We start from the raw sequence: 23,324 nt of genomic DNA, 5'->3' as shown, positions 1-23,324 counted from the left end.
AAAAAAATTGTTATGTCAAGAAGGTGTACGGAGTATATATAGACGATATTGCCCGGCCAAAGACTTCAACCGTAAAGCCTGGTTGTCTTGTTCATAAGCGCTGCAGAGTACCTAGATCCTTAGGTAGTCTCTCCTCTTCAGTTGATCATGTTGCTGTTCCATGCGATGCCCCGTTGACGGTGTATCATACCATATAGTATGGTGTATAAATAGAGACGGGATCGATGGTTCCGATGGTTCCGCACGTCTCCTGCGGAGCATCTCGATGTTCTTGCCCACGGCAAGACCGTAATAGCGCAGTTGATCGTTGGCAATTATGTCCAGGTTGGCCAGCCTATCAATCGCTGAGTGTCACAGATAAAGTATGAATGTGACAAAGAGTACGGAGTAGTCTTCATTCATAGAAGCTAGAGCCTACGGAGCACGGAGTACAGTCAGTAGACATGAGTTCTTACACCCCTTATAGCCCCACCCAGCTCACCGCCAATATATTATCATACCGCCTACCGAAAACGCGTAGTATCTATGAATAAAATCACCATAAAAAAGCACGCAGAGCTGATTTTTCGCGAATAAATGGTGTATTCTTCATTCCTCTATCTCTAAAACGAACCTTGGAATGCTTTTGTTATATGTACTCATTCGTAAAGATATTGATAATATAATGCTTTTTGGCTGACAGAATATTATATAATCATAGGGCCTACCTACCTAACTACATATGCCCAAAAGTGAAATTCTGCCGGTTAAAGATCCACCAATAAAAAGCTAAGAGGGAATGGGTGGTATAACAAATTAAGAAGGCGGTATGGTTAATTGGTAAGCCTTCCCTTTTGGAAGGGGCTGTCCAGGGTAGCCCTGGAGAAGAAGATTAATGAAAGACCTTTGTTGATATCATATTTCCACTCATCCAAAGCAACCAAAGACAACATGCTACACTTCTAGGCAACTACTTTGTATACAAGGAAGTGATGGTGATCATCAGCATGATCTAGGCCTAGTCAGGAAATTTGAGCGTACCCCCAACGTCATAATTAACTTCAACCTCCAGCCCTAAGTTGGTCAAGATCACTTCTCGAGGATTCCAATAGAGCAATGAACTACAACATGGCCAAGAGACAAGTGTAATATTAGACTACATATGTACTCCAGGGTCCCGTCTTGCAGTCCACTCGTTTCGGACTATAGTTAGGGTTTGTTTCAAGATATCCACGGATTTACAATATAGTATTAGAGCACCCATGGATCAGTCGCTGGTCTCTCTCTCTCTCTCTCTCTCCACCGGGATAGTAGTATTTCTAAAAATATGCCGAACACACAAGCTTAATATGGCTAAAGAAGCATAATCCAAAGTGGACCGGGGAGATCCATGGATGCCCCACATCAAGGCGTATTCGTTCAGAAATTCCCTGATTGGGAATATAGGAACAGCCCTAGAGGTGCAACAGGTTCGATCTTTATAAGTCCCTAAATCTCAACTTTTTCCTTGGAATGAATATACTACACTCTTATTCACATCGTTAATATGGACATCGTTTTTCACCCCGGTCAAAATGGCAGTGACCCCTGGGTAGAGTTCTATCCCTACACGCCATCTGCCACGGCTGGGTATGCATTTATGGGAATCTTTGCAATTTCAACCCTTACCCATATCGTGTTGATGTTCCCCTTCCGTGCTGCCTATTTTATCCCATTGGTACTAGGAGGGATTTGTATGATGATACCCCCCCCCCCCCCCCCCATCCACAAAAGAGGAAAACATTAGGGCTAACGATAAACGAAACCAGGCGAGACATTCGGCTACTACGGCCGAGCATGGTCACACGAGTCTCGATTCGATATCAGGTCATGGGCCTTGCAGGAGATGCTCATTCTATGCGCACCACCCCTTGTGGCAGCCACCGTCTATATGGTCCTCGGCCGCATTATCCGCTCCTTCGGCGCCGAACATCTTTCAAGCATGCGCCCCAAATGGCTTACCTTTGTCTTCGTTATGAACGATGTGCTCTGCTTCTGTACACAATTGGGGGGTGCGGGTGTCCAAGTGACTGGAGACGAGAAGGTGATGAGCATTGGCAAAAAGGTCGTTTTGGCTGGATTGATCTTCTCCTTGGTTGTCTTTGCCTTTTTCATTCTGATTGCGGCCAAATTCCATCGACGTCTCCTACAAATGCCTACGGCCTTTCTCAATCAGAATCCCGATCTACCCTGGCAGCGATATATGTGGGCAATCTACATTTCTTGCTTTGCATTGATGGTTCGCAACCTGGTACGGACTATTCAATTTGGAGCCGGTCAAAAAACCGATGTCAATACGAAGGAGGTCTATATCTATGTGTTTGATGCATTTTTGATGTTTTTTACCATGTTGGTATTGATCATCTATCATCCGGGTCGGCTTATCAAGAAGGCTCATCGCCTGACCAAGATTGGTACGGTAGATGGGCATCCTGATGTACCTTTAATTGGACCTGAGATGGCCCGGAGGCTTCCCTAGTGATTATGCTTGAGTGATAATAAATGTGTATATTGAGCTTTCGTTTTTGTTTTGTTTCCCATTTGTCTGGAGAATAAAAATTATTGATATTTGCTGATATCCTGGACAAGATGTAACAGTGATGGTATATCCACGAGATCCTACATGTACACATTCGGTAAAGAACATAAAGAATAAGCTTTGGGTTTCTGAGGTTCAAGTGCAAGATGTCCATAGTACGTTCCTTATGTACCTTGGAAGCCCTTTAAGAGTCATCTTCATCTTCTCTTCTATCCTCCCTTCTATTCTCTCTGAATAACACTCTTGAAACACACTGAACAACACTGAACAACACTGAACAACACTGAACAACACTGAACAACACTGAACAACACTGAACAACACTGAACAACACTGAACAACACTGAACAACACTGAACAACACTGAACAACACTGAACAACACTGAACAACACTGAACAACACTGAACAACACTCTTCTTAATCTTACTTTCTCTCTTTAGTTCCTACGCTCGAAATTCTCTCAACGGAAGTCCTATCTTTCTCTCGCACTCGCTCACTCTATTTCGCTTTCAACACTGTTCAATCCTCTCCCACGACAACATGTCTATCACTCTCACCACAGCCAAGCATCCACCGCGTGCATGGAAGTTCCAGAGGGTAGCCGAGGCCGAAGAGCTCTTCAAACAATCCTGTCCAAAGGAGCATATCGATAGCAAAAGGCTGATTGGGAAGTCATTCACTGAAGATCTCTTCGACACATCTCACGTCTCCGCATCCGAAAATGGCTTTGTCTGGGCCGTATTCCACGCCTATAGTCATCACCACAACCTTTTGCTCCTACCCGAAGATGTGTGGTTCACCATTCTGTCACAGCTCAGTTTCTTCATTATTGCACATTCCGAGGAACTGCGACATCTATTCGTCTCGCATAAGGGTACAGTACACCTGGAGGTTTCCACAAACGAGACCCTGGACACTGTGGACTTTGGTGGAATGGCACTGGCTATGCTTGAGCTTATGCAAAAGCGTATAGTGAACCCGGACCTACGGAACTGGATTATGCCGGCCTTTAGCACTACGACTGCGTCTGACGAAGTGGTAGCAGCGATTATAATTATGGGCTCTATGCAGAAGTATTTCTCCTACGAATTTGCTTTAAGGTGTGGAATTCCGTCTGTCACTTTGCTCGGTGAGTGTGAGGACTGGGCACTTATGGTGACAAAACTTGCTCAGCTAGCTCATCTGGGAGACGAGCCTGCCCGATTTGCTCAACTTCTTCGCCCGGTTCTTAACAACTTCGTCGCTTCCTTCGACAATCCTGAATCACCGGATACACTGAGTTTCTGGAGCAAATGTGCCGACAGGAGAGGCGGGGGAAGTGGACCAACCTATCTGACTGGCTGGATATCGGTCTTTTGTTTCTGGGGTAATGATGGAAAGCTGCTGTGCCCAGAATCAATTCTTCCAGAATGCTCGCGAGGCTTTCAGGCACGGAATACTGAGTACAGGCCTGACCAGGCTTTGTCACGCCGTATAAACACGGATAAAGTCCCTCTGGGCTATGTATCCGTTCCGGTTACAGTTAATAATATGGGGCACAAATTCGACGCTGTGATGCTGGCCGGGTTGATTGGCACACAGGCCACCTCGAGTGGAGCAATGCTAGATGGTTCTGGAGCCTATAGTTATGAGCGAAGGCTTACATATTTCGTGGACGATTACTACCAGATGATGCCCTGTAACCCAGTCATCCCCACTGGGGAGACTGGACTTGACTCGATCCAGCCGGTGTCTGGCTGGCTGATGTATGAAAAGGAGAAGCCAAAATGTGCCAAAAAGCACAAAAAGCACAAAAAGGTTCACAAACCACCTCGGGTACTAGATTGGTCGTTGGTCAGACAAGGAAAGTGAACTGGTTGCCAACGGTCAGTCAGTTGCGTCTAGCTTAATTTTGCTTTCGTTTGTATTGATATTACAGTTTTCAGGAATCCTTAAGAGGTAGCTACTTGGTTAGGTTGTCTCAAACCTCAAGATTGGGAGTGGCTAGAAGAGACAAATACAATAAAGCTCTACTTTTCTTGTTTTGTGTCTATTGTCCTCACTTGAATAGAAGATAACATTTAAGTATGCAACTAGCAACTACACAGAAAACCCATGAAACCCATGAAGCACAACCTTCAAACTAATCATACAATTCATTTCAATTCCTAGAATAATCCGTCCGTCCAGTTTCGCCTATTCCCAATGATACAAGCCCAAGCTCAGAATTCAGAGCAGCACTGGTGTAAAAAGAGCCAGTGCATATCAAGTTCAAATAAATGATGAACAACATTTTTCAACAAGCCAAAATAAAAAATAAAAGAGCACACATGCGGCAGAGGTCAACAAATGGGGTAGGTGTAGGTGTAGGTGTAGGTGTAGTTGTAGCGCGAGAAGCCGAGTCAACGGTGAAGAACAAAGTGTAAAAAATAAATCAGCGTAAGGGTTGGTGTAAGTATGTACAGACGAACGTAAAGTGAGGAGGGGAAATGGATTCGCAAAGGTATTGCAGGGGAGAAGAAGGGGGACATGTTGAGCAAGCTCCTAGCTGGTCGCGGTCTGGGCTGCCGGAGCGTGCGGGCTCTTGCTGGAACCTTGAACGGCGCCAGCTTGGGCACTACCGCTGCGCTGGTTTTGAGGAGTGGCGCTGCGACTAGGTAGGGGTGCAGCACCGTTCATGGCGGGCGAGCTAGTCGGGCCAACGCGGTTTTGCTGACCGGTCTGGGGGACCCGCATCATTGGGGAGAATCCTTGATTCTGAGGAACCTGCATTGCAGAGCCACCGTTCGGAGTCTGGAAACTAGCCTCGTGGGGAACTTGGTAGTTAGCCTGAACGGAATTTGCATTGATGCTACCTGCAGCAGCATTCATCGCGGCTTGTTGGGACAAGCGCTGTTGTTGCTGCTGCTGCTGATACTGGTTGAGTCGATCTGTGGCTATCTTGGTCACTTGCTCGGGGGGCATATTCGGGTTCGTGCGTTGAATCTGGCTTTGGAGGGTGCTGATTTGGGGCACAACACCGCTCGAAAGAGGATTGGGTTGGCCCATACGAGGCGATGGGGTCGAGACGCCTTGTGGTGTACTACCGTGGAACGACGGACTCTGCATTCCCCCTTGGTTCTGGAGGGCAGCCATCATAGCAGGGTTATTAGGAGCACCATTAACATTCGCTATGTTCAGGTTCGGCGACCCCTGGGACGCAAATTGCGGGTTGTGGAATTGCTGACCCTGTTGAGGGGGGTGCGGCTGCTGTTGCCGAGACTGGAGAAGACGCTGCTGCTCCTGCAATCGATTGGCTTCTCGAATCACGCGCGTGTTATCAGGGGAGGCTTGCATTGGCAGGCCTGGTCGTGCCCCTGGTGTCTGCTGCATTTGAGCTTGCGGCATCATCTTCATGGCCATTCCATTAGGCATCTGGCCATTGGGCTGTGCACCATTAGGCATGTTCTGCATCGGAAGCGGGCGGGCTTGATTGAGACCGGCACTAGGAGGCATGCCGTTGGTCATTCCGTTCGGAGTTCCACCTGGTAGGCTAGGATTGGAAGTGGGGGGCATGGTGTTGTTACGCCCCGGCGCATTCATCATTTGCTGCTGGTTAGGTACTTGGCCGGAACGCTGCGCTGCGAGACTAGCCTATATGGGGGATGAGCCACAGTGCTGTCAAGTAGGGACGTTAACAACCACTCACCCTTTGCTGCGCAATCATTTGCTGGCGGTACTGTTCCTGCCTTTCCTGCAGCTTCATCTCTCTATCGTACTTCAACCGGCTGAACTCGGCTGGGGACGAGATCGGAGGCTTGGGCTGGTTAGCCTCATTGGCCTTTCGCAATGAAGCGAGGTGGGAAGCTAAGAAATGAAATGTCAGTGGAGTTCTTCGCACAAAGTGTTCTTTCTATTTCAAACATACCATGCTGCTGTTTCTGAAGCATAGTTTCCCGCTTCTTGGCCAACTTTCGCATAGCATCAAGCAGAGCAAGATGCTTCGAAGATCGTCTCCGGTCAACCCGAAGAGGCTGAGTAGTCCTCCGGCGGACAGGTGGCTGAGGCTGAGCGTTGGCGCCTTGTTGCTGCTGCTGTTGTTGCTGCTGTTGCTGGGCAGCCTGCTGCTGGGCCAAAACAGTGCGTTGGGCAGTCTCAAGCCTCTGGTGGTAAGCTCGGAAGTACTGAGTTTTGGACATATCTGCAGGAAGACCTTCCAGTCCAACCCATCGCTCGAAACATTCCCAAGGAGTTCGTCTCTCGGCACCAGAGGTGAAAAGTGATGACGGGGTAAGACAGCTGGAAATTAGAGACCAATTGTAAGAGTACTCCTTGACCAAGCGTCGGAGTTCATCATCCTCAGCGTAAGTCCATTGCGAGGACGAACGCGATTCAAAGAAACCAACAGATGGCATGGGGTGTTCAGTCGGAGGCCGGAATTGATGACCAGGGTGAATGCGATCACGGATGGGCTTGTTCTCTGGTCGGAACAGCGCAACGTTTGTTTGCTCAGGTGCCAATTCGGTGATCCGATTGTCCGAATCACCACCATACTGGGAGTAGTCATATCGGCTCCGTTTGCGAGGATGATCGTCATCATGGAAGGTAATCTTCGCCGATGCAAATTTGGACACCGGTAGTAGTTCCGTCTTCCAAACTGTGTCGGGGGACACTTTGAATGCTGGTGCATTCGTTCCGGGGGCAATCTGGAGTGGTCCATATATCGGCAGTTCGTCTAACAGCTTTTCGGCGGCAGGGGTCATGTCAAGTGAGAAGTTGAACTCATCCGAGCCCAAGGAGAAAATAGCAGCAGGAGCAACTGTGTCATGGATGTCGTGCCGAGGCTCATCGTTGAACCCATCACTGACTGATTCCTCCTCGGCGGATGGGATGAGTTCCGGGGTAGGATGACAAACACCAAACACTTCATCACCAACGTCGTCGGATGGTGGGCTGAGGCCCACCTTAGAGGGATCCTTTTCTGTCAAAGTTGACGTTGAAATCTTTACTTGAACACGAAGTAATGTCCGATGTTCCACGTCGCTGTTGACATATTCTGCACACCAATCGGCACAACTCTTTGCAGCAGCAATCTTCCACTTTCTCTCTTCCCGGAAGTCGGTTCGCATCCACTTCATGTGATCTAAAACAATGTCCCAATGTGTTCCCTGGCGGGGAGGTTCAACAGAGCGCTTTAATTGTCGCAATGGCCATCGGTTGGCATTTTGAAGGGCATAGATTCGCCGGAGAGTACGGCAATCCATCTGTTCTTGGTATTCAAGCAGATGATTGCTGGTACTCAAAGTCTTGTGCGCGGATGCTAGCAGAGTATTGAGGTTCGTTCCCCGTGGAGGAGCGTACGCTCTGTTCAAGAATAATGTGAAAAGATAGTCTTGCTCCTCGTTCAGCTTGGCAACCGCATCCATGTCTCGGTGCGTCAAGTCCATATCGGCTTTCTCCTGCTGAGCCGGCTGCTTAGGAAACACAACAGTCGAGAGTCGGCTTCTCTCCTTCTCCCGCTCCTTCCGATCTTTAAAGCGCATTCTTGCGACAGAATCAGGAGAGCCTTGATCAGAGGGGGTAGCTGGGTGGCTTCTATCATGAGCGACACTCTTAGGGGTTTCTCCGAGGATCTCGGAAACAGACTTGTGTCGGAGAGCTCCGGATGATACCCGAGTGGTCATGCGCTCCGGTTGCGCTGAGCCAGGTTGAGTAGGTGGGATAGAAAGCTTTTTGGCCGTGGGAGTCTCGACAGCTGAATCTGCAGCGGCTTCAGCTTGTGCGGTTGGCGATAACGAGTCCTGCACAGTCGTCTCGGGTTCTTGTGGGGGTTTCGCTTCAGAAGGGACGGGAGCTGGTTCCTGGTCGATATCCATGCGATCTGTATCGGCCCCGGTGTCCACGCTCTCCAAAATCACCCCTTTCGATGTAGGTAGGTCTGCAATCACATCATTAAAGGGTTTCTCGGGTTTCGACTGAGCTTCTTCAAGGCGCAATTGCTCGTCTGGGGTCAAGGGAACCAAACTCGGCCGGACATGGGTAGATCGGTCATGCTTGTGTTTTGGGCGATCAATTGTCTCAGCATCCTCAGTCACCTCTTCTGCGGGGCTTGTGTCAGGTGATGCAGCAACTGGAACGGGTGTATTATTATTGTAGGGGTCAATGGAGGAGGCGGGTGATGGTGGTTGTTCGTGTTGAGATGGCCCCAAGGTAAGAGAGGGTCGTGCTTCGTGTTTCTTTCGAAGAGGGTCGGAGGGAATCTCCAGTGATGGAACTCCAGTGGCAGCTGGCTTCGACACGTGGGGAGAGATCTTTGCTTGATTTCCGTCATGGTCGTGAGCACTAAGCGGCGTTTCTACTACCGGCACACTACCTTTCTGGTCGGGGCGCAATGAGTCGAGTGACTGGACAGCGATCGGCGGCACGTTAAGATCCGTTGGCAGCTTAGGGCTAATGGCTGGCACTGAGGGTCGACGTGTTCGAGTTGTGTCCACGGGGGTAGGGGGAAGATTATATGTCGCGGTCCGAGGTTGGTCTAGAATGGGTGTGTCGCGCTGTGGAGGCTCGGTCGCGTGCGGAGCTCCGCCATCGACAGTTAAGGGTGGAGTGATCCCAGCGACAGGTTTGGCACTGATGCTGGAAGCTGTTGTCTGGGGGATTGCATTTCGACTTGGTGAGCGCGAGCGCGCATGGGTTGGCGGTGGAAGAGTAGCCTCATTGAAATAACGACCTCTAGATAGGGAATCAGCATTGGGAAATTATAAAACCAAATAAATAAATAAATAAATGCAGAGTAAATTCCACTAGTAGATTAACAAGACGACTGGACTTACTTGGAGAGATCATTGGCGTCAAGAAATGCCTGTTCTTTCTGGTGGTAATGAGCGTCCTCGGTCGCGCCAAACCCGACCGTGGCTAGATACAATGCGCTGAGCTTGCGCTTTCTGCGCGACAAACAGTTTCTAACCACCAAATTAGCAACAAATTCATCATTTTTTAGGCTTCCCAATCGAATTCCCGTTGCGAAAAAAAATTAATACTTACGCGATCTCATCGTTTTTAGATCGTAGGAGCTCGTCACGGAGCATGGAGTCTAGCTTCGGAACGCAGCATCCGATTAACGCGGGAACAAGGGGAACTGATCGAGCGAGGTCATCCAGATGGAAAAAATCGCTCGAAAAAGATGAAAAAGATGGGTGGAGGGTAGGAGGCGATGAAAAGCACCTAGAGCAGGATCTTTTCGAAGGGGGTGAAAATGAGGTTACAGGGCGGTATGAAAAAATGTGGAAGAACGGGAAGGATGTTGGCTTTAGGTACAACCAGTTACTCGCTCCCTCTATAAAAAATACACGGCTTGGCCAGGTACCTGGTACTTCATAAGAATTTCTCTTTGATGGAAGAAAAAAAGATAAAAAATGTATTATCAACTGAGGGAAGTAAGAATAGTTCTTACATTAATGAGCTATTATATGGTTGTCAAAGACATGTGTTTCAAAAAAGGCTGTCCTCATCAACTGGTAACGCACTGTATTATTTTTCTGACATTTAATTGTTCTCCGCTTGCGTATGTGCAGCCTCAGGCATAACTAACAATGTGTATTAATTGCCTTATATTTATGGCTATAAGGCATTACAATCAGGCCTCTAACTATTTCCTAACTATCAAGGCGGCCGATAAACCGCCGGCAGAAAATCAAGAAAAAAAGTTGTCCGCCCTCCAGATCAAGCTTTCACATCTACAATATACAAACCACAATCATTATTTGAGCAATCATGGTTAAACGCAAGAGAACCGATGCCCCCAAGGAGGACAAGACAGTTGGTACTCCTCCCAAGGTTACCAAGTCCGTCGCTGTTCCCGCAGAGACTCCCGATGCAGCTTTCACTGTCCAAGTTGTCACAGGCTCTTATGAGCGAGTGCTCCATGGCTTCACCGTCGGGGTCCCAGCCTCTAGTCTGAAAGCTAAGGCTGAGGCTGACTCTCCAGATATCCAATGCATGGATACTTTCTTATTCGAAGCCCATGGATCTGCAATTCGTTGTCTAGCATTGTCGCCACTACCTAAACCCACCGACCCCGTCGATGCCCAAAAGGTGATGCTGGCCAGTGGTAGTACAGATGAGCGCATCAACCTGTACTCGATCTCCGCCGCACCCCCTGCCGTCAATGAAGACTATCCGTCCGTGCCGACCTTCGCCGGAAACAAGATCCTCGAAAACCCCCGGAACCGTGAGCTAGGATCACTGTTGCACCACACTGCCAGTATTACCTCGTTGAGTTTCCCTTCGCGAACCAAGTTACTCGCAGCCGGAGAAGACAACACAATCTCCGTCTCCAAGACCCGTGACTGGACCGTCGTATCAACTATCAAAGCACCAAACCCAAAAATCCAAGGACGACCAAGCGGTGACACGGCGCCTCCCGGAGCTGCTCCGTCTGGAGTGAACCATTTTGCGGTGCACCCCAGTATGAAGCTTATGCTGAGTGTTGGACGAGGAGAGAAATGTATGAGATTGTGGAATCTCGTGACCGGCAGAAAGGCTGGTGTGTTGAACTTCACTAGGGAAGTCCTACAAGGTGTCAAGGAGTCGAGATGGAGCACTGGAGAAGGTCGACGCATTGCATGGGACTCTGAGGGAGAGGAGTTTGCCGTCGCTTTCGAATGGGGTGCAGTCGTGTTCGGAATCGTAAGTTATCTGGATGGTATACCCGTTGATCAAATTTCTGACTATTGGCACAGGACTCGATTCCAAGATGCAGAGTTCTTCCTAGCCCACGCAGCAAACTCCACCAGATGAAGTATGTTTCTTTGCCTTTGAAGGGTGGTGAAAAGGAAGATTTCTTGGCTGTCTCTACGGAGGATGGCCGAGTGATCTTCTATTCGACCAAAGAACTGAAAAAAGCGGAGGATGATACGGAATGCTCAATTCCCCATGCTACCCCTGTCGCTCAGGTTGGTGGAAAGGAATCTGGGTTCCCTGGCCGCATCAAGGATTTCGAGATCCTCACACTTGAAGGTCAAGCAAAGGAACTCCGTAACGACTTCTTGGTCGTCACCGGTAACAGTGACGGAGTGGTCCGTGTTTGGAAGGCTGCTGGGAAAGAAATTTCCGCAGCAAAGCAAGAGAAGAAGGATACGACTCAGATTGGAAAGCTCTTGGCCACCAACGAAACTGGTAACCGCATCACATGCTTGGCTGCCTTCGTCATGTTGCCTGCGGAGGACCCGTCTACGCTGATAGACTCCGAAGGCGACTCTGAAGATGAAGTAGAGTCATCGAGTGATAGTGACGATGAGTAACTTCTCATTGCTCTCAACTGTTATACCCTTTGTACCGTCAAATAGATCCCCAGTGGCAACCAATGTATCATGAGTATGAAAAATAAAAAATGCCCCCGAGCCTATTGTCTATTGTCCTAGAAAATAATTATCATTCTATTTTGAAATATTTCTTCTTTCAAATCTGAACGTTCGACTCAACTGGGAAATGTTTTAGTATGTTACTCCCATCACTACTCTATAAAACCCGGTGTGGCCCATCTGATGGTGTCGCTCTATTAGTTGGCAGGGATTTTCTCAGGCAAAGATAAGTGAATCACCCACAATAAACCGAGACACAACATTAAAACTATATAAAATAACTAAAACAAGCGCCCAATTACATTATATATGTATCTAGCCTATTTACTTAAGCCGTTATAACGTAGATGAAATGTAAAGTTGCCATCCTGACACCGCCCGGCTCTCCACTACACACAATCCCCCACCTACATTCTTTCATTATCATATCGCCCGCGGGAAGCAATTTTCATCCGACCTTCCACCTTCTATCCACCAGCTCCGTCTCCGTCAAACCACTTTGCGTTTTCATTTAACGCCGCTGCTGATCGCGCATTGATTTTCTATTCTACTTTGCAAACATGGCTTCCAACGGCGATTTCTCCGACGAGGGATCCCAACCCGGCTCACCTTTACTCGATGCCCACAATGCTCGCGGAGAGGTCGAGGACCAGGAGCCCCTTGAGCAGGAAGAGAAGCCTCTCAAGTCTGCCATGAAGAAGGCTGACTCTGCTCCTCAACCGAAGCGCCCAGAACTGCCCGAGCAACCTAACCCGGAAACCCTCGACCTGTCAAAATTGACGCCTCTTTCGCCTGAGATCATTGCCCGCCAAGCTACTCAGAACATTGGTATGTGATTATTACTTTCTGAAAGCTTCTGCGCTCAGAAATGCACTTCATCTATTGGATTCTATTTTCCCAGATAACAAATTTACTGACGTGATTATCAGGCACGATCGGACATGTCGCTCAGTTAGACACCCTCTCTCGCCTCTTTCTTCCCACAAACATGCTAATATAACTCTAGCGGTAAATCCACCGTTGTCAAGGCCATTTCTGAGGTTCAAACCGTCCGCTTCAAGAACGAGCTTGAGCGCAACATTACCATTAAGCTTGGTTACGCCAACGCGAAGATCTACAAGTGTGACAGCCCCGAGTGCCCTCGACCTACATGTTACAAGAGTTTCAAGAGTGAGAAGGAAATTGACCCGCCATGTGAGCGCGAAGGATGTCAAGGCCGTTACCGTTTGCTGGTATGTTCTCCTGCTCCTCCCCCTCTGAAGTCCAATCTCAGAGCCTTTCCTCAAGTGGCCCAATCTAACATCTCATACAGCGTCACCTCAGGTATCATCAGTCCCCAGTTTACCCCCAACATGGAATTCCTTCCTTTATTAAGTATAAGCTAACATTTGATCCAAAAAAAAAGTTTCGTCGATTGCCCTGGTATGTCCACTAGATCCGTCTCTGTCCAAAGTTAGAAGCACCGCTAATATTGAATCATAGGTCACGATATTCTGGTTAGTCTTCATTCCCTTGCGCATCTTGGGAAATTCATCTTCTCTTTTGAGAGTTGATGCTAATCAGCTTTGCACAGATGAGCACTATGCTTTCAGGAGCCGCGGTCATGGTAAGTTTCATCCCCCACTGCAGCAATTAGGATTTCAAGGGATTGGTGGGAGGCTAACATCATTTCCCTAGGATGCCGCTCTCCTTTTGATTGCTGGAAACGAAACCTGCCCCCAACCCCAGACCTCGGAGCACTTGGCTGCCATTGAGATCATGAAGCTCAACCACATCGTCATTCTCCAAAATAAGGGTAAGATCTTGGTCTTGCAATATTTCGATGAAACAAAACACTAACGTTGGAAAATAACACAGTTGACCTCATGCGAAGCGATAATGCCCTCGAGCATTACCAGTCCATTCTCAAGTTCATCCGTGGTACCGTTGCTGATGGCTCGCCCGTTATCCCCATTTCCGCACAGCTGAAGTACAACATCGATGCTGTCAACGAGGCACTTGTCCAGACGATCCCCATCCCTATTCGCAACTTCGAGGCTACACCCCACATGATGATCATTCGTTCCTTCGATGTCAACAAGCCCGGTGCCGAGATCGATGAGCTCAAGGGTGGTGTTGCCGGTGGTTCCATCCTTACCGGTGTTGTAAAGCTGAACGATGAGATTGAGATCCGCCCCGGTCTCGTCACCAAGGACGAGCAGGGCAAGATCCAGTGCCGTCCCATTTTCTCCCGCATTGTGTCTCTCTTCGCTGAGCACAATGACCTCAAGTTTGCCGTTCCCGGTGGTTTGATTGGTGTTGGTACCCGTGTCGACCCCACGCTTTGCCGTGCCGATCGTCTTGTCGGTTTCGTTCTCGGTCACCGTGGCCGTCTCCCCGCCATCTACACCGAGATTGAGGTCAACTACTTCCTGCTCCGCCGCCTCCTTGGTGTCAAGACCGCCGACGGCAAGCAGGCCAAGGTTGCCAAGCTTGCTAAGAACGAGGTTCTGATGGTTAACATCGGTTCCACCGCTACTGGTGCTAAGGTCCTCGGTGTCAAGGCCGATGCCGCCAAGCTCAGCTTGACCAGTCCCGCCTGTACTGAGGTTGGTGAGAAGATCGCCATCAGTCGCAGAATCGAGAAGCACTGGCGTCTGATTGGATGGGCCAACATTGTTGCGTAAGTTTATGGGTTTGATATTACTTCTGATGACAAATGCTGACTGTTTCAATTCGCAGTGGTAACACCCTCGAGCCTGTGCAGCAGTAAAGCAATCCTTTGAACGATTTCCCAGTTCGAAATGGGGAGCTTGGGGGATGAGGTCCGTTATGTCGGAGAAGTTGATTTGCACATAAATCTTGCTATATCCCCCGATAACAATCTCACCCCCACCGACCCTCGAACACGAGTCTTGCGATCTATGATTGCAAAAAAGTTTATGGTCATGACGAGTCGGAAAATTAAAGACGTGATTTAACTGATTCCCCCGGCTGAATAGAGAAGATGGAGGAGACATGCAATCCTGTATTGTCACCACCTTGATCGGTTTCCCTGCTTCATGCATGTCAGCGACCATTTTATTTGGTCCGTGGATGCATGCTAGGGTTTGATCTGAGGAACGGACGACGAACGGGATGCAGGTAAAGTCGGCGAATAAGATATGTGCTTTTTATTTCCATCGTACGAGGGAGTTGTTTTCAAGAGGTTTCCTGTTCATCGCTCATTTTTTTTTGTCTGCATCATCGGATCTTATGTAGATAGGCCTATACAGGTCTGCGGTTTAAAATGCAGGGAAATTAGGGCCGTCACAATTTAAGAGCATCTGCATGTTTAATCGATTTACAGATAGTCTTCGTCTGATAAAACTAAAATTAAAAACATTTGAAAATGAGGGTTGAGGCTCCCACTAGATATAGTAAGCATGTCGGATGTATATATTGCACGACTTGGAGTAAGACCACTCTCGTATTATCTCACAAAGGGATGACCATGTACCCTAAGACACTTGGTAGACTAAAATCCAATGAACTGCTATTAATTCCTCGTCTCGCACTTTAGATATTCGACCCGAAATAAACCAGTCTCGATAGTTAATAGGTTTAATTACTGAGATCGACGTTGCGTCCGGCCCCATATAATGCCCATCATGCATGATATCTGACTAAGGCAGCCGATAATAACAAAGTAGCATCTTCTGCCTTGAACAACGTCCTCTTTCTTCGCCTAGTTGCGCGATTTCAATCATGTATATCCTCGAGGTAAGTTGATTTGATTGAGATACCATCGTGTTTACAAGGTGAATTTGCTTTCCACCGTGGACACGTCGCTAATAACTATCTTCATCCAGCAATTGGCGCGCTTGCTCGATCGCCCGCTCTTCCCATGGAAGAACGTGCTTGTGGGCTTCTCACTGGGCCAGTTCGTCCTTGAAGGTTTCCTCTCACTTCGACAGTACAAGTTTTTGCAACGTACAAAGCCTCCCCAGGTTCTCGCAGGGGAGGTTACCCAGAAGGTCTTCGACCAGAGTCAGGTATGAACCCGATGACGCAGCATTATACTATTATCCAGAGGCTTATTGGAATATCATAACAGGCATACGGTCGTGCAAAGGCCAAGTTCAGCTTCGTTTCCGGTCTTTACGGTCAAATCCAAAACCTTGCATTCATCTACGGCGATGTCCTCCCCAAGATCTGGGGCCTCAGCGGTCTCGTGCTGGCTCGGTACCTCCCCGGTCGGTTCCAAGGCGAAATCTGTCAAACATTGGTATTCTTCTTCGGTTTCAACATTCTAAGCACTATCCTCTCGCTGCCCGTCTCGTACTACAACACGTTCGTGCTCGAGGAGAAGTTCGGTTTCAACAAGCAGACGCTTAAGCTTTGGATTACGGATATGCTCAAGGGTCAAATGCTTGGAATTGTTTTGGGAGCTCCCATAATCAGTGCCATTCTCAAGATTGTGCAGAAGTTTGACAGCTCGTTCTACTACTACCTCTGGCTCTTCGGTGTCTTCCTCCAGGTCTTCGCCATTACTATCTACCCCATTGCCATTCTGCCTCTGTTCAACAAGCTCTCGCCTCTTCAGCCCGGTGAACTCAAGACTGGCGTCGAGAACCTGGCTAAGAGACTAGAGTTCCCTCTCTCCGAGCTGCATGTCATTGACGGCAGCAAGCGCAGTGCCCACAGCAATGCTTACTTCTATGGTCTGCCATGGAAGAAGCACATTGTCATCTACGACACTCTGATTGAGAAGACTGAGCCCGAGGAGGTTGTTGCTGTGCTGGGCCATGAGCTTGGCCACTGGAGCCTCAGCCACACCACCAAGTTGTTCGGCATTGCCCAGGTACGAATTTGCCCAGTTGCCCTTCTGGAGAATTATCACTAACTATGTACTCTAGGCCCACATGTTCTACATCTTCGCTCTCTTCTCTGTCTTTGTTAACAACAAGTCGCTGTACCAGTCCTTCGGATTCGTCAAGGAACAGCCTATCATGATTGGTTTCCTGCTCTTCTCCGACGCCCTGGCTCCTATGGATGCTGTCGTGAAGCTTCTCATGAACATCCTTAGCCGCAAGTTCGAATTCGAGGCCGGTATGTTCCGTTCGATCTATCCCACACGCTCATATACTAACAGTATTCCACAGATGAATTTGCCCAGAAACTTGGTTACTCCGACAAGCTCGCTTCCTCGCTCCTGAAGCTCCAGATCCAGAACCTGAGCACTATGGACGCCGATCCCATTTACGCTAGCTACCACTACTCTCACCCCATCCTCACCGAGCGTCTCGCTGCGCTTGGCTGGAAGGGTGGCAAGGTCACCAGCAGCAAGGAGGAGGACAGTGAAAAGCCCGTCAAGGCCGCGGACCGCGAGCTGTAAACGGGAAGCGTGTTATGTCGGCGATCTTCGTATGATATGGACAAGATTTTTTTGTGCCAGTGATATGTCGGGGCACCAATCTCGAGGAGAAAGAGCGAGGCTTGGAAATGTTCCATTATGTATTGATTGGATTGTAGCAATCCGTCTAAACTCTAAATGACACTTTTGTCCAGACATGAAATGCGAGCAGTACTTTTTTGTACGTCCAAAACCCAAACCCAGCCCAGAGTAATAGAGCAATAGAACGAACGGAAAGAAAAGAGACTCCGACCCAATGCAGCAACGCCCACAACCAAATATATACCCACACCACACTCTCAATCGGATTCCTCGGCCTTCGCCTGGGCCTTGCCCTTCTTCTCCGCCAACCGTCTCTCCTTCTTCTTGCGCTTGCGCTCCTCCTTATCGATACCGGCCTCCTGATCCGCGAAAGCCTCAGCCTCCATACCAAACTCAGCATCATTCATGACAAGATCATTGCTATCGTCCAGCTGCTCGTGGTTGTTGGTCTGCGGAATACCCGCAGCAACATCCAAATAATCTTCTCCGGGGTTCTGCTTTGCGACAGTCAGATCGCGACCGAGGAGCTCGCCAGCTAGACCCGCTTGCACACGCTTCAGGTTGTGGAGGATCAGGTTCGGCGCTGCGGCCGTTGTCCGTGAGACAGGGCCGTGCTCGCTGATGCTGGCATTGGGTTGCAGAGATGGGTCTGTCGCGGCGCGGTCCAGGTAGGCGGCTAGGAATTCATGCGCTGCAGACTGGCTGATGACCTGTGTGCCCTGGACTGTGACTGGGGGGAGAGCCTGGGGACCTTGGGTTGCCATTTTGGTGGAATTTGTATTCTTCGCCGGGTTTAGAGGGTGGGTTTTTGAGGCCGAGGGGTGGTGGGGGCGCCAATTATGGGGTGGTTTTGCCCGGTGGTTGGATTGGTATATTTGGCAGTAGAGTTTCTCTCGAGTTCAGTGAGACTTGCGAGCAAGACGGAGGGTTGTACGGGCGGCGTTGAGCATTTCGCGTCTCGAGATCAAAAAAGTTCGGTGACACTAGTCCCGATCGGGTAGGTCTTCTTAACGGGATGCGCTGCAACTATAGTTTGATATTTATTGACAGCTAAACGAACGTAGTTATTTTATAGTAGTTATAGGATTATAAGTAGATATTATATTAAAAAACCAACCCAATCTTATCCTCTATATATTCTAAGTAATTCATCGTACATTATTATAGCCATACATCTCTAGGCGGGTCCGTGCCAGCGGCTCCGCGCTTAATTTTCTGTCTCCCGACGCCGCGTCTTGTCCACCAGGCCTTACTCGATCTCCAACTCCAAAAGCTCCCACCCCACCTCAATCACCCTCCAAACAAAGCCAGGGTCCTCAAAATGTTCTGCCTCCGCGCCAGGGCCGTGCCCTCAACCTTCCGGGCCACCACATCGGCCATGCGAACCCCGATGAACAGGTATGCAAAGCAGAACAACCTTTCCAGTCTCGAAACCAACCAGACAAGCTAACACTCTACTCCACCCGGAAACAGATTCGCCCAAATCCCGCAACAATCAAGCACACCCTCCACAATGCTCTCATCCCGATCCTTCTCCTCCCTCCTCTCCACCCCAACCCGCTTCCAACCCTCGCGGACGCTCGGTGCCCGCCTCTCCTCGCCAACCACAACCGCAACCGCCTCCGCCTTCTCACCCTTGTCCTCACTCCTCTCCCAGAAGACTCCCTCGCAGTCCCGCTCGTTCTCCGCAAGTGCCTCCCTAGGCGTGCGACGTGTGACGTTCCGTCCGTCACGACGGGTCCAGAAGCGCCGCCATGGATACTTAGCGCGCAAGAAGGACAGGAATGGACGTAAGACTCTTATCCGGAGGACTCTTAAGGGTCGGAAGGAGTTGAGTTGGTAATTTTATTCATTTTGGCACCGATTTTTCAATCGTTCGGGGGTTGTCGTGGAATAGGACGGGATTTGTACCATGAAGGTCACGGGTTGGGTTGGATTGATTGGAATCCATACCGTCTCACGACAATGGTGCGAAGAAATTAGGGGATCAATTACCGATTTATCCATTCTTGAGACTGTTATAGTCTTCAAGATTGGATCCGGGTTCAGGCAAGGCAGTCGCTAGCGGGTCTTGTCTGGCGTGTACCATATTTACCTCTCCTGAGGATGTGTGTGACTACATTTCATATAGTGCGAATTTTCCAGCTTTGTTTGTTTCAGTCGAGATCTTGGGGTTTGCGGCTTGTTTGCAGCAAGTAAAAACGTAGATTAATCACCGTCTAGGTTATGTAGAGTCTCTTGACACCACAATTCCGTCTATGTGATCTACCTCACTACCCATGTATAGATTCTTCGTCAAACATATCACTCATCGTCGCTTTCGTCCTCGCTATCCTCCGATCCGGTCTCGGAGTCCTCGTCATCGTCTTCGTCGTCTTCGTCATCGTCTTCATCTTCTTCCTCGTCGCCAACCTTCAGACCATAATCGTCCTCGAATTCCTTAAGAGGCTGAACTGTAGGAGTGAAGCCGGAAGTTTCGAAGCCCTGCTTGATAGTCTATTCGCAATCAAAAGTTAGCAATCCATATCCGCAAAGCGAAAACTAGGGAACAACTCACATCTTCCAACACAGTCGCGCAGGTGACAACCAGGTTTGAAGTCTTGGGATCAAACAACGGCAAGATAATCTCACGCAGAGCACTCTTGATCTGGTCGGTGGTGATAGCGCGCACATTCTTGAGCATCTTCTCCTTATAGTCGCCGGGCAAGTTGCGCACGACCTGGCGGATGAAACTGCCCTGGGCAGCATTGGCAGCAGTCATCTGCTCATTGGCATAGTTGACCACGATGCTGCTGATAGCACCTTCCAGCATCAAAGGATCGAAAGGCGTAGCACCAGACAGATAGTTCTCAACAATCTGCTTGCTAGACTCGAACGCCTTGTGGGAGTTCGGGGATCGGTACACATCGAAGTTGACAAAGCCAGTGTCGATGTTGTAACTGAAGTTAGTGCCGTACGCCAGACCAGTGCCACGGACTGCAACCCAGAGGGGACCCTCGACAGCGTTCATGTATGAAATCGCGACAAGTAGGGCGGGCAGATCCGGGGAATCGTACGAATCCAGACCACGGGCAGTGGCGTAGGCGAAAGACGAGTCGACAGTCGGCATGGGAACAATGTAAGACTTGCCGCCAATGTTCTTGCCGGCATCACTCAGCCGGGATCGTCGGTCAGTGATAGGCCGTAACTCAGTGCTGGTGCCCAAGGTCTCGGCGAAGGGCTTCCAGGCCGAGACGGGGTTCTGGAGTTTCTCGAGGTCGGCAATGACAATGATGCGCACGTTGTCAGGCTGGAAGAGCGACTTGCGGATCTCCTCCATACGGCTCACAATTTCCTCGGGCTTCTCGGCGAGCAGACGCTTGACGCGCTTGAGGTAGCGAGCCTTCACCAAAGTGGAACGAGCACGGGTGATCGACTCGTCTGCGTAGTGAACCATCACATGTACAGCAGCAAGCATGTCATCACCACTGCGCTTGGAGTCGGGCACATCGGCCAAGAGACGGGAGTTGATAGCGCGAAGTCTCTCCACATCGAAGACGGACTTCCAGCACAGCTCCTGCAGCCAGGCGACGGCGTTCGCATACTTCTCCAGCTCGACCTGGAAGGAGATACGGAGCATCTCTGAGTTTCCAAGACCGCGAGCAGTCTCCATTGAGTATCCAACAGTGTCTCTCTCTAATTCCACCACGACCTGCTCAAAGTCAATTGTCTTGCCATCACGCTGCACTGGAATGTTGAAGAACGCCTCGGTGTAGATAGACAGCAATGGGCGCAACTGAACGGGCACAGAATCAGCGGAGATGAGAACTGAAAGCTGGACAAAGCTACTGGGGATGTGCTCGAAGTGGATGAAAAGGGACTGGTCAGACTTGTCGGCATCAACAAGGGGTTGGATCTTGTTGTCGGGGCGTCCAGCCTTTAGAGCAGCACCTGAACGAGCCGTACTGGTCTCCATGAAGTGGATTGACTCGGTTCCGGGGATAGCGAACCTTTCGAGCAAATCCTGGGGAATCTCCTTGTCGTTCTCTGCCTTGGCCTTTTCGAGTTTGTCGGCAAGCTCCTTGAGGCCCTTCTCACCGAGACGCTCCTTCTGCGCAGCGGCCCGGTCCTCCTCGTCCTTTTTCAGTGTAGCGGACATCTTCTGGGATGGGATACCCAAAATAGTGACATGGGCCGCATCCGAGATCCATTTCTTGATGAAAGAGCGCCACTGGTCCTCGGACCAGGTTTCAAGGACATCATATTCCTTCAGAGTTGCGACATCCATCAAGGTCGAGCCATCGCGCTTTCCGAACAGGAAATCGGAGATAACGTACTCTGCGAACGAAGAGGCAGAAGACTCAGTCGAGAACTTCCAGGTTCGGCGCTGTCGGGCGATACACTCTTTCAAGTACTTCAGATCCAATTCCTTGGCCATCGCATCTTTGAGGATCTCAAAGAATCTCTTCTCGACGCTCTCCAACTTCTCTGTTTCCACGCTGGTCAACGTGAAACGAACCTCCATGCTAGGGTGGTCCTCAGTTGCGTAGTAAACGGCACTGGCGAGCTGTTCTTTCTCAACAATGATGTTCTCTAACAGAGCTGCAGATGAACCAGCAAGGTACAAAAGGGACACATTAAGAGCCCCAGCTATGATATTGTAAGTATTTTATCTCAAATGTTTGGGGGGAGGGGATCTTACAGAGGACGGTATCAGTGCAGTCTGGTCCCATGAATCGAATTTCGATTTCACCAAATGATTCATCTTCCTCGGGGAACTCAACCTTCTGGATAACAGACTTCTCCAAATAGGGAGCCTGCTTGGAATCCACCCAAGGCCTCTTGAATGGTGCCTCTGGGCTAGGAATGACATCCAAGATAGTGTCTTCGAACTTATCCAGGATGTCCAGCATGTTTTCCTGGTCGACTTCTCCGGTGAGGATCAGGCACAGGTTCTTGGGCTGATACATCTCACGGTGGAACTCGCGAATTCGTTCCGCGGGCAAGACCCGGAGCTGTTCCATCATACCTCCTGTCTCATAGCGGAAGCCCACACCAGGCGGGTAGGTCAATCGCCGAGCTGCCAGGTCGATTAGCTCAGCAGCATTGTTCTGTACACCCTGCATCTCAGAATACACGACACCGGCATCATTTCCAGAGCCATCGACGTGGTGAACTTCAGTGTAGCAGCCTTCATCAGTCAGGGTAGGAGCAATCACGTGCTCCAGGTAGACTGGCAGAATACGAGCAAAGCCTTCCCAGCCTGCGGTATCCAGCGTGTAGGCAGTGTGGTCAGTTGCAGTCCAGGCGTTGGTGCTGGAGTACACGCGGGTAGCCAGCTTATCCAAAAAGCCCTTGTAGCGGTAATTGCGGGAACCCATGAAGCACAAGTGCTCCAGAGTATGGGGAGCACCCGAATCATCGTGTATTTCTGTAGCAAGCACAAAGTAACCGTTCACTTTGGGACCCGGCTGATCAATAACGACCACTCTCATGCCAGTGCGCTGTGATTCATACTGAGTGAACTCGCTCGGCGAGTAATCAGGCTTGAACTGCTGTAGCAATTTGAAGTGACTGTTCTTCACCGAGGGCGACATATTGATCAATGGGACAGACCCAGTGAAGATATTTCGCCGTAAGCTTAACAGTCTGGTTATTTTCGTTAGCAATTCTTGTCCATTAACTCGGAATTCGATATAGTCGTGAGCACATAAGCACGTTCACGATGGATGGCCAAGGAATAGTCTGATAACAGGTGTGATAGCCACAACTTGGATGAGAGAAGAATATCCACACCAAGCTGGGTTCGAATAAGATGGGAATGAAAGCAGCAACAAGCATATCTTTTCCAAAACATGTTTTGAAAGGGCATATGGAGCAGACCCGCGACATATCGACAAGGATAAGTGACATAGGTGGGGTGGCGAGGAGAAATTTGGGGATAGAAGGTCGATACACTTGATACCCCTCCATAGGCAATAAGAACTAAGAACTCAATTCGCATTGACTTACAGAAAACACGTTCTCCGACTCAGGGGGAGAATTCGAGA

The 23,324-nt window shown here is 49.4% G+C and overlaps 9 protein-coding genes across 9 annotated transcripts; 6 read left to right on the top strand and 3 right to left on the bottom strand.

The window, feature by feature from the left end:
* Positions 1–1,525: 1,525 nt before the first annotated feature.
* On the top strand, positions 1,526–2,497 carry N7455_005553 (RTA1 domain-containing protein; the record flags this gene model as incomplete). Its single annotated transcript, XM_065605063.1, has 2 exons — positions 1,526–1,712; positions 1,788–2,497. The coding sequence occupies 2 exons, from the start codon at positions 1,526–1,528 to the stop codon at positions 2,495–2,497; spliced, it is 897 nt and encodes a 298-aa protein (XP_065461963.1).
* A 602-nt stretch (positions 2,498–3,099) lies between these two features.
* On the top strand, positions 3,100–4,410 carry N7455_005552 (DUF4419 domain-containing protein; the record flags this gene model as incomplete). Its single annotated transcript, XM_040957123.2, has 1 exon — positions 3,100–4,410. One exon carries the CDS (start codon positions 3,100–3,102, stop codon positions 4,408–4,410), a length of 1,311 nt encoding a protein of 436 aa, XP_040812378.2.
* Positions 4,411–5,082: 672 nt separating this feature from the next.
* eaf1 (MYB and HSA domain protein) lies at positions 5,083–9,605 on the bottom strand (the record flags this gene model as incomplete). The annotated part of the gene is made up of 5 exons (XM_040957197.2): positions 5,083–6,171; positions 6,227–6,384; positions 6,446–9,249; positions 9,351–9,479; positions 9,562–9,605. 5 exons carry the CDS (start codon positions 9,603–9,605, stop codon positions 5,083–5,085), a joined length of 4,224 nt encoding a protein of 1,407 aa, XP_040812461.2.
* Positions 9,606–10,240: 635 nt separating this feature from the next.
* On the top strand, positions 10,241–11,971 carry N7455_005550 (putative 60S ribosome biogenesis protein Mak11). Its single transcript, XM_040957216.2, has 2 exons — positions 10,241–11,205; positions 11,259–11,971. Exons 1-2 carry the CDS (start codon positions 10,291–10,293, stop codon positions 11,817–11,819), a joined length of 1,476 nt encoding a protein of 491 aa, XP_040812471.2. The 5' UTR covers positions 10,241–10,290; the 3' UTR covers positions 11,820–11,971.
* A 468-nt stretch (positions 11,972–12,439) lies between these two features.
* N7455_005549 (translation initiation factor eIF2 subunit gamma) lies at positions 12,440–14,631 on the top strand (the record flags this gene model as incomplete). The annotated part of the gene is made up of 7 exons (XM_065605062.1): positions 12,440–12,707; positions 12,809–12,830; positions 12,886–13,111; positions 13,453–13,485; positions 13,557–13,674; positions 13,737–14,541; positions 14,601–14,631. The coding sequence occupies 7 exons, from the start codon at positions 12,440–12,442 to the stop codon at positions 14,629–14,631; spliced, it is 1,503 nt and encodes a 500-aa protein (XP_065461962.1).
* A 950-nt stretch (positions 14,632–15,581) lies between these two features.
* Positions 15,582–17,235, top strand: N7455_005548 (zinc metalloprotease; the record flags this gene model as incomplete). Its single annotated transcript, XM_065605061.1, has 5 exons — positions 15,582–15,620; positions 15,659–15,892; positions 15,955–16,701; positions 16,757–16,949; positions 17,003–17,235. Exons 1-5 carry the CDS (start codon positions 15,606–15,608, stop codon positions 17,233–17,235), a joined length of 1,422 nt encoding a protein of 473 aa, XP_065461961.1. The 5' UTR covers positions 15,582–15,605.
* A 317-nt stretch (positions 17,236–17,552) lies between these two features.
* N7455_005547 (uncharacterized protein) lies at positions 17,553–18,059 on the bottom strand (the record flags this gene model as incomplete). The annotated part of the gene is made up of 1 exon (XM_040957079.2): positions 17,553–18,059. The coding sequence occupies one exon, from the start codon at positions 18,057–18,059 to the stop codon at positions 17,553–17,555; it is 507 nt and encodes a 168-aa protein (XP_040812440.1).
* Positions 18,060–18,616: 557 nt separating this feature from the next.
* Positions 18,617–19,138, top strand: N7455_005546 (mitochondrial 54S ribosomal protein bL34m; the record flags this gene model as incomplete). The annotated part of the gene is made up of 2 exons (XM_040957171.2): positions 18,617–18,693; positions 18,769–19,138. The coding sequence occupies 2 exons, from the start codon at positions 18,617–18,619 to the stop codon at positions 19,136–19,138; spliced, it is 447 nt and encodes a 148-aa protein (XP_040812397.1).
* A 461-nt stretch (positions 19,139–19,599) lies between these two features.
* Positions 19,600–22,871, bottom strand: N7455_005545 (putative zinc metalloprotease; the record flags this gene model as incomplete). The annotated part of the gene is made up of 3 exons (XM_040957172.2): positions 19,600–19,791; positions 19,853–21,924; positions 21,977–22,871. 3 exons carry the CDS (start codon positions 22,869–22,871, stop codon positions 19,600–19,602), a joined length of 3,159 nt encoding a protein of 1,052 aa, XP_040812482.2.
* Positions 22,872–23,324: the final 453 nt, after the last annotated feature.

This window comes from Penicillium solitum (assembly GCF_028829755.1).
Source record: "Penicillium solitum strain IBT 25940 chromosome Unknown utg000003l_segment0_segment0, whole genome shotgun sequence".
NCBI classification, from domain to species: domain Eukaryota; kingdom Fungi; phylum Ascomycota; class Eurotiomycetes; order Eurotiales; family Aspergillaceae; genus Penicillium; species Penicillium solitum.
This window is presented reverse-complemented; position numbering and strand designations above follow the sequence as displayed.